Raw genomic sequence first — 10,000 nt, forward strand, 5'->3', positions numbered from 1 at the left:
TTATTGAATAAGAGTGACGTTGGACCTGAGCTGTCATTAGGAACATTCAGATTCTAGTACGGGGACGAAAACGAGTACGAGATTTGACTGCCTGTTATAACTCAGTTACTCTTATTGATGGTAACTGGGCCTTTTCCTGATCGAAAATGCCCAAACTGCTACCGTGTTGCTGACTTGTTTTGACACGACCGTCACGACATTTTTGCAAAACCTCGTACTAAAATAACTACCTTATCACGTTTTTCCCGCCAAAATGACGCGGGTTTGCGCGTGCTCACTGTTGTTCTATGGGAAAATCTCGTTCTCGTAGTCGTTCTCCGCCTGGAATCTAAATCTCTCTATTCATTACATAATCAACAGTAATATCGCGCTTCTGATTGGTCAATGACGAATGCATGAATAGGTTATAAAGTGCAAAAAGATGTTATAGAGTGCCATACGGAAGCTGCTATTGAAACAACAACAACAACAACGACGACACAAACCACAACAACAACGCCTTTCTTTGTACCCTACTTTAATTTACATTACAACATAAGGTATATATATATATCGTTAGGCCAATTCACTATATATCGTTAGGCCAATTCACTAAGGCTATGAAGGGGTTTAGGCTTTCCCATCTCACCCGTGAAAGAATCCCGGGATACTCACGTTGGGCCAATTCACTATCTCGATAGCAGCGTTGCCAGCGTGGTTGTCCTGATGGTATAGTGGTCATCACACCCTACCGGTGTTCAGGGGGACATAATTAATCAGTTGATTTACAGGATGGGTTTCATTTCTTCATTCTACGGTCTATATAAATAAGCCTGCATCATTAACTTGATCCCTCTGATTAGCTGATGCCTAAGTTGGTGTTTTCCTGTGAATCGTTAGTCGATCCTTAGGTTTAAGGCTATGAAGGGGTTTAGGCTTTCCCATCTCACCAAGAATCCCGGGATACTCACGTTAGGCCAATTCACTATCTCGATAGCTGCGTTGCCAGCGTGGTTGTCCTGATGGTGTAGTGGTCATCACACCCTACCGGTGTTCAGGGGGACGTAGGTTCAAATCCCGCTCAGGGCAATTCTTCATGTTTTTCATTCGACATAATTAATCAGTTGATTTACAGGATGGGTTTCATTTCTTCATTCTACGGTCTATATAAATAAGCCTGCATCATTAACTTGATCCCTCTGATTAGCTGATGCCTAAGTTGGTGTTTGCCTGTGAATCGTTAGTCGATCCTTAGGTTTAAGGCTATGAAGGGGTTTAGGCTTTCCCATCTCACCCGTGAAAGAATCCCGGGATACTCACGTTGGGCCAATTCACTATCTCGATAGCAGCGTTGCCAGCGTGGTTGTACTGATGGTGTAGTGGTCATCACACCCTACCGGTGTTCAGGGGGACGTGGGTTCAAATCCTGCTCAGGGCAATTCTTCATGTTTTTCATTCGACATAATTAATCAGTTGATTTACAGGATGGGTTTCATTTCTTCATTCTACGGTATATATATATATATATATATATATATATATATATATATATATACCGTAGAATGAATATATATATATATATATATAGAATGAATATATATATATATATATGAGTGTAGGAGAGAAACCCTGACAATGCACACCCCAAATAATCATATTTTTAACTGAATAAATGTTTGAAAGAAAATTTGCCCTGAGCGGGATTTGAACCTACGTCCCCCCATTACTAGTCGGGTGTGATCACCACTACACCACCAGGACAACCATGCTGGCAACACAGCCATCGAAGAGGTGATTTACGTGGTTAAGGCGTGGGCCTCCCGGGAAATTTTCTTTCAAGGTGACAAGGTAGGGGAGCCTATAACTTCACTTGAAACCCAACTAAGGATCAAGTTAATGATGCACGACCGTAGTCAACTTAGCGGATGACAAGGAAGGATCCCCAAGTGAAACACCCCGCTGATGGCAATGTAATCGACTCTGGCGAGCCCTTTCTACACTTAGAAGGTGCTAGAATTTCCTTTAGGTTCTTAGACCTGCGAAAGGATGAAATTATGGAATTCGGTGGAAAAAGCTCCTTAAGTTTTGGCGATGATAGCAAAAAATGAAAATGCTTTTTAATCAACCCATTAATAGACGGTAAATTAGGGTTATATGTAAGAACAAAAGGAAAAATCTTTTTGGAATCTCTGACTTTGGCTTGGAGTAAATCATTTCTAGGAATGCTCGCCGCTCTAGAAAATTCTCGTGAGACCAATTCTTCTGGATATCCCTGGTCAACTAGGTAGCCCTATTGTTTTCTTTGAATTTCTTATGTAACCGGTTTTTATCATCTACCAGGCGGACAAGGGTAATTAATGTAAAGAGACAGTTAAGTAGATCCCTTGAGCCAACAACGTATCACCCCCAGGAGGATCGCAAATGGATTCACAGTCCAAGTTGAGGAGATAGTGTAGTGGTCATCACACCCGACTAGTGATCAGGGGGACGTGGGTTCAAATCCCGCTCAGGGCAATTACAGTTTTCCCCAGAAGTTGTCCAGTGTTGAGTTTCCTGTAACTTTCTCTCAATTTCTCCTCAACTTGGACTGTGAATCCATTTGCGATCCTCCTGGGGGTGATATGTTGTTGGCTCAAGGGATCTACTTAACTGTCTATATATATATATATATATATATATATATATATACCGTAGAATGAAGAGATGAAACCCATCCTATATAGAAACCAATATATAGAAATAGAAAGAGTACAGGCTGCCCAAAATAACAATTAACCCTTTCAGCCCCGATAGTGCCAAATGGCACTTATAGATTTTACTCTGTCTAACGCCAGACGATTTTACTCGTCAATGGGGAACCCCTCGGGGCTTAAAGGGTTAAGCAAACAGCATCAAAAAACTATGTCCCCGTTTAACCCTTTCAGCCCCGATAGTGCCAAATGGCACTTATAGATTTTACTCTGTCTAACGCCAGACGATTTTACTCATCAATGGGGAACCCCTCGGGGCTTAAAGGGTTAAGGGCTAAAACGATAGGGCAGCCTTACTTAGGTTATTAACAAACGATTATATTAAAGGGTCACGTTACTCATACACGCACACACTACACAATAAGAAAAATGAAAAATGGCTAGCAGAAAAAAGAAAACAACAAAAGAAAGCTAAGATGCCAGTTTAAACAACGGAAAGCCAGAAAAGCAATGTTTTTGTTGAGTATATACAGGAACCCATGACCCAGAGCCTACAACTTCCATACTGGGCCTATGTCGTGGCATTTTTACAAACCGATCTATTTTTAGACTACGTTTTCCGAAAACAAACAAAGGCAGTTCCGGTTTGGTGACCCTCTGACGTCAGGTTAGTTTCTTGTAATTGGTCGCGCTCCTGTGGGAGTCTCATTCGCCAGAAAACAATTTAAAAATAAATCGGTCTGTGAAAACGCCGTGACACGAAGACAATGGAGTTGTAGGCAGCGGGTCATGGGTTTCTGGTATAAAACAAATAGAAAATCGTATGAACTTGCTCCCGCATTTCGTGATTTATGGTTACTCGTGATGATTTGAAAGTTCTCAAATTGCTCTCGCCGTACGGCTCTTGCAATTTTGAGAAATTTCAAAACATCACTCGAGCTCATAAACCACGAAATGCACTCGCGTTCATCAATTTTTCTATACTTACCATGTGGCAAAGGAGGGTTGCTTTTCTTTCGGCGCAAGAAAAACCACAAGAAACTAACAACCAAAGCAATGCCACCCATGGTTCCAACCACTATGAACACAAACTTAACTCTGTTGGAAGGATCTAGAAGGAGACAATTGATTCACTTCATTTAAATTTAGATCATTAAGATCTGAGAGCAAACTTCTACACGGGAGCGTAGCGAAGCCGCACGGGTATCATCACGTCGCCCTGTGAGATCATATGGAAAGTGTCAAGTGTAAATAGGCTTTTTTCGATATATTAAAATTCAATTTGATAGTGAAGTAGCGAGGACAAAGACAAAGGAAAGTGGATGATATGTAAATATCTCTCACTTTCATTTCAACGTGTTTCTATAGTTTTTTTCCTTACTGCCTCACTATCAAGCTGAATATCTGATATTTCGAAAATGGCCTATTAGATAAGAGTGTTCTCACAAATGAGACCATTTTTACTATACCCGTTCCCGCGAACATTAGTTGTAATGTACCTGAAAAAACATGACATAAGCAGACACGCGTGACATGGCTTCTCCTGATTGGTTTAAGTGGCGGCCCTTTGTTTGTTTTCGCGCGTAAAGATAAGTCCATTTGTGACTGTGCTGGGGCAAGACCGCAAATTGATAGAGAAACACTCTTTTCAAATTCCCTCATGAAAGATTTAGATCTTACATTTCGAGAGATTAAAACAGATCTTTTTTCCGAAATATTAAAATTGAGCCTGAAAGAGAGGTGTAGAGGACAAAGATAATATGTATGAGATGCAAATATTTTTCACATTCATTCCAACGAGTTCCTATTGTTCTTGTCCTCACTGCCTCACTATCAAGCTGAATATTTGATATTTCGAAAATGGCCTATTCCTAATCAGGAATCCTCATTGGACCTAAAAGCCAAGAGGTTTTTTCTAATGTATGGTATTAAACGACCTATGAGAAGAAAATATAATTTACTGTTTTAACTTATTTACTTTAATATCATTATCATCCGTCATCAGTGGTAGTGGTAGTGGTAGTGGTAGTGGTCGTGGTCGTGGTCGTGGTCGTGGTCGTGGTCGTGGTCGTGGTCGTGGTCGTGGTCGTGGTCGTGGTCGTGGTCGTGGTCGTGGTCGTGGTCGTGGTCTTGGTCGTGGTCGTGGTCGTGGTCATCACGTGAAAATCGATTTTAATAAGCCAGTTCGGAGTTTCAAAAAAATACGTGCGCGCGTCGGGATAAAAACAAGCATCTTTTGTTATGGAGATAATTTGCAGAAATTTGCTTTCAAAATCTTTTCTATTTTTAGTATATGTTTGATTTTATCCCGACGCGCGCACGTGTTTTTTTGAAACTCCGAACTCGCTTATTACGCAAATTGACGGAAATTAAGCATAAACAATTGTAGCTGAAATCACTCACCCGTCGTGGGCGATGGAGAGTACAATGGCTCACCTTTCGTGGAGACATGAGGCACATCTGAAAAAGGAAAGGAACTTTGCGTTTTTTTTTTTTCTTTTTACGGTACCACAAACTGGGAGGGTTTGCAAACTATATCCCGACGCGCGCACGTGTTTTTTTTTTTAAACTCCGAACTGGCTTATTACGCAACTGACGGAAATTAAGCATAATCAATTATAGCTGAAATCACTCACCCGTCGTGGGCGATGGTGAGTTCAATGGCTCACCTTTCGTGGAGACATGAGGCACATCTGAAAAAGGAAAGGAACTTTGCGTTCAGCTTTTTTTTTACAGTACCACAAGCTGGGAGGGTGCGCAAACTATATCCCGACACGCGGGCGTGTTTTTTTTGAAACTCCGAACTGGCTTATTACGCAACTGACGGAACTTAAGCATAATCAATTGTAGCTGAAATTCCTCACCCGTCGGGGGCGGTGGCAAGGTCACTGGCTTATCTTTCGTGGCGACACGAGGCACATCTGAAAAAGGAAAGGAACTTTGCGTTCAGTTTTTTCTCAATGTGATGGGAGGCAGAGGTATTAGGTAACTGAAGTTATCAAAGGATTTTAGGCCACCTCTAACGTCACTCGACTCTACGCCAAGGCTACTAAGAGAAGTTACGGATACGGCAGCCGTTACGGATACGGCAGCGGCAGGGATTCAGGATTCAGGAATATTACGAATGTTGGAATATTAAGTTCGATAGCTTAGACCTCCTCTAGTCCCCCTCCTCCCTTCACCGACAAGCACAACAGCCTTGGAATGCCCCCTCCCAACTTCGTAATTTAGTGTTACTTTAAAAAAATTGATTTCTTACCTTCAGTCATCCGAGGTGGTCGAAAGATCCGTGTCGTCAAAAGTTCTGTATCGTTGCCGAACTTCGACAGGCCAAAGATCTGTGAAACAAGCAATACTGGTATAAGGATAAATTCCGAGCCAATTGAGGGCAATTTACTTGGAGAAATATATCGCGGCTTCCTATTATCTTTATGTTTGCCGGTTCATTTAAAGGATAAAAGGACAAGCTAAAGATTTGGCTTCGGTGGTCGTTGTTCATTTAAACGTTGAAACAGTTCGTTGTGATGTATCGTTAACTGCTGTTGGACCACTAGCTGCCAAACTTATAAACCTCGCATTTCGGAGAGAGCCTGCACTTCATGTATGCAAATTTCTATCTTGTATATCACCCAATGTAAAGGAATCCAGGAGGCCCCCAACCCGTGGATTCCGGATCCCGAATAGTGGATCCCGCATCCTGAGTCGGGGATCTCGGATTCCAAACTCACAGGTTCCACCGAAATGGATCCCGGATTTCATCAGACGATTCTGGATTCCAAAGCCTCACATTTCCTGGATTCCGGAATCCCCATTCTTTCACATCTGGCGATTGTATAATTTGTTGCGTTATTGGTTTCGGGAGTTCGTTCGTTCGTTCGTGTGTATGTTGCGCGCTTCTCATATCAGGATTAGGTTTTGCGTTCAAAAAAACGAGTTCGCCCTGCCATTAGATGCTTATACGTTCAAAATCACCCTTGTACGATGTGTTTCAGTGGAAAAGAAAGGTTGAAAAAGTATCTTCCGGTGGCTGGTTGGTTGTTGATCAGTGTGGACCAAGAAAAAGATCAAGGCGGTAAAATAAAAATTTTGGCTGCTCGGTAGGCTACTATGAGGGCTTTAAACACAACCAGGATGGACGGCTCCTCGGTTCCAGTTGAGCAACGATCCACCGTGCTATTTCTCAGGTTCATTTGTTTAAAAGCTGGATAATGCTATCCATCGGATAATTCACTATTCATTTTGTGCAACTGAATTGGTTTCGCTATGACTAATCCACTGGATAGTGATTTATCCGGCGGATAGCTTGAACGCGCTATCCATCGTTTGAACAACTGGACCCAGGACGTAACTCGATCCATATGACCCACGAGCCGCTGAGTACATGAAACGTGGCTGGTGAGTCGCCCCTCGATCAATTTAAAACTGTTCAACTCACCACAATATGGATATCCTTTGTCTTCCATGAAGGGGTAATTCTTCTATTTGTTGTGTTCTGGTCAGTACAAATATAACATAAGACAATTACAAAATAAAACTGAACAAGGGACCGAATTAGAAAGTTATGAACTATACACATGCGGAAGTGTCACTTGGGTAAGAATTGTTTTAGAGTTGATCTACTCTCGGTATGCGGTTACAAAGAATTAATTAGGAGAAGTTAAGAAAGAGGGAAAAGTTCTATGAACACTGGGTTGCTTGCGCCAACATAAATACAGTTAACATCACGATTATCCATGCTAAATTAAGCCTTTCTTAGCCAATCTTCAGAACTGAGGAAGCTTGTTCTTAGTTGTGTTGAAGTCCAAGCAGGTCCAGTGCTACTGCGCCCGTCGAACCTTTCCCGTTGCTGTCACGCGATTGCCTTTTTTACATATTGAACCCTGCCATATGTCATACCTTTAAAACGAAAGAGGTTTTCGGGTTGAAGGAAGCACCGAGATAACCGCCAAAATAGTGAAGACAATATCCATCCCAGAGTTTCCCAGGAAAATCTGTACAAGAAAGGAGGTAAGAAATGGTAAGAGCAACGTGAGGTTCCGGTGACTTCATGTCTTTATTATCAGATGTAAAGAAACTAACACGAGTGGCTAGTATGTAACAATTTAAGTGTAAAATGGTAAGAAGAAATTGAAGCAAGGGCACCGACGCCGGGAATGAAAGTGAGAAAAAACATGCATACGGAGTCCCATCAAAAAAAAGTTAACTTTCGTCTTTTATTAAAGCCCTGGCCAAACGAAACGCAAGTCATCGCAAGTCGACGCAAGTTCTCACTTGCGAAGACTTGCGTTCACTTGCGATAGGGTGGCTAAATGAGACGCAAGTTGAGCGCAAGTCCTTTGCAAAAGTAGCAGAATTTTTTTTTTTTTTTTTCTTTTTGCTAGGCTTAGACTCGGAAGAGCTGCTACTTTCACTGTAGCTGCTGCTTATACTTGCACCGCTACTGGGTCTCCTGTTATGGTTTTCGTTTTTCTTATGTTTTTTTAACTCCCTATCCTTGTTTTCTTTTAGCTCTTCGGGGCTTAAGTTTTCCGTCACAGAAGCCATCTTGTCAAAATGAAAGCGGGAAAGGCGCGAAATAGTTTGAGATTCCTGCTCAAACAGCGGCATCAGATTGGCTAAAAGGTTTCCAAAAAAGTTCGAATGACTTGCGAAAACTTGCATCCACTTGCGTTGAGTGGCCAAACGAGACGCAAGTTGGGCGGACTTGCGTCCAAAATTTGAACATGTTCAAATCAAACGCAAGTCTTCGCAAGTGAATGCATGCAAGTGGGTGGCCAAACGGTATGCAAGTCAGCGCAAGTAACAAAACTTGCGTCGACTTGCGATGACTTGCGTTTCGTTTGGCCAGGGCTTTAATAAGATATGCCTTTGATCCGAAAGAAAAGACCAAACTCAACATCGGAGCGGACTGCATCCACGCGAAAGTTTTTTAAAAAATTAGTATAGGTAATCACCAGATTTCGAGTGCAATTTGGAATAAATAAGCATGAGACTACTTATTAATAACATACATGGAATAATTCGAGATGTTTAAGCAGAAGAAACACACGCGTATCACGCAATCAGGGAAAAAAATAGCGCCATAATTGCGCCATCCACGGCGCGTACTTGATTTGAAAACAAAAGATTTGATTGGTTCTGACCAAACCCTATTGTTTATTAGCCAATCATAATCCACAATTTTGATGTGTAATTTGCACTGGTATTACACTTTTACACTGGTGTATTACACTTTTTGCACTGTGTTAGACTTGAACTGCACTGCTCATAGCCAATCAGAATCGAGTAATTTTTCATGTATATTATTAATTAATTACTTTTGCACCTCTCGACAAAACCAGCGAAAAATACAAAGAAAACACTTTCCTTACCTATTGGCTCCCACTGAACAAAAGCATACCAGCTTTTATTTGAATCTTTGCCTTCTTCATGAAATGTGACGTTAATGTTTCCAACTATCAAGCGACGATCAGTACGTATCTTTGCCAAACATTCTGTCAGAAAAGAAACACGCATCATTTGCCAAACATTCTGTCAGAAAAGAAACAAGGATCATTTAGAGACCATTTTCTCATGTTAAATTTTGATTTCCAAAAAGAATCCATAATCCGGAATCCGGAAATCAGAAACCAGAATTATCCACAATTCGCGAGAATTACAAAAACTTATCCACTGGATAACTCAATTTGACGCTGGTGGGGACAAACCTGATACCAGATTCTTACTCTTAAGAGAGGACTCTTGCTAGAACAAAATCAAAGGAAGGAAAGACGGTAAAACACAACCTTGTTTCATAAATTTCAAAAATTATTACATTTTCGTAAACTTGGTTATGCACAATAACCAAATTTCGATTAGGATCATTTCTTTACGGGGATTCCCAATCGACTTTATTCACGATGTCCGCCATGTTGGATTTGCTATTATCATGCAAATTAGCTACACAAGTTCGAGAGGTTATAACGAACACCTTAGCCACACAGATGATTTGTTTCGCGTTCATTGAATGTTTATCACCTAAGTAGTCAAATGGAATGATTACACAAGTTACTTCGACGTTTTTTTTAGTGAAAAATGAGTAGATAACGAAGTAGAAAGTCAAAATGTCAAAGGCAATCAAAAGATATATAATTATCATAAAAGGTACTTAATTCTAAATTCTAAATGTACTTTTAGCAATGTTGTTTCAATATTTCGACTGGCCGATTTTCCGCAATTTGCCTTTGTTCCAATGTTTGCCCCCCAGCATAACACATGGCTAATTTGCATGACAATTTGAAAACCAACATGGCGGCTATCGTGAATAAGATAACGCTATCCACCGGAGAAAT

General features: G+C 41.1%; 2 protein-coding genes across 10 annotated transcripts in view; one reads left to right on the forward strand and one right to left on the reverse strand.

Annotated features, from left to right (window-relative positions):
• The window catches only part of LOC137969491 (uncharacterized), a 98,380-nt gene that overhangs the window by 34,298 nt on the left and 54,082 nt on the right, over positions 1-10,000 (forward strand). The window lies entirely within an intron of this gene.
• Positions 1-10,000, reverse strand: part of LOC137969489 (uncharacterized) — a 40,475-nt gene that overhangs the window by 4,084 nt on the left and 26,391 nt on the right. For 4 of the 9 annotated variants that reach the window (XM_068815752.1, XM_068815753.1, XM_068815754.1 and 1 more), the window contains 8 exons: positions 9,041-9,163; positions 7,566-7,660; positions 7,105-7,161; positions 5,929-6,007; positions 5,534-5,590; positions 5,306-5,362; positions 5,073-5,129; positions 3,658-3,780 (listed from right to left, as the gene is read on the reverse strand). In XM_068815752.1, the coding sequence (XP_068671853.1) occupies positions 3,658-3,780; positions 5,073-5,129; positions 5,306-5,362; positions 5,534-5,590; positions 5,929-6,007; positions 7,105-7,161; positions 7,566-7,660; positions 9,041-9,163 (648 nt within the window). Of the gene's footprint in view, positions 1-653; positions 728-3,657; positions 3,781-5,072; positions 5,130-5,305; positions 5,363-5,533; positions 5,591-5,928; positions 6,008-7,104; positions 7,162-7,565; positions 7,661-9,040; positions 9,164-10,000 lie in introns of those variants that run through there. The other 5 variants (XM_068815755.1, XM_068815751.1, XM_068815749.1 and 2 more) reach the window with 5 other exon arrangements.

The sequence above is a fragment of the Montipora foliosa genome, chromosome 9 (genome assembly GCF_036669935.1).
Source record: "Montipora foliosa isolate CH-2021 chromosome 9, ASM3666993v2, whole genome shotgun sequence".
In the NCBI taxonomy this organism is placed as follows: Eukaryota; Metazoa; Cnidaria; class Anthozoa; order Scleractinia; family Acroporidae; genus Montipora; species Montipora foliosa.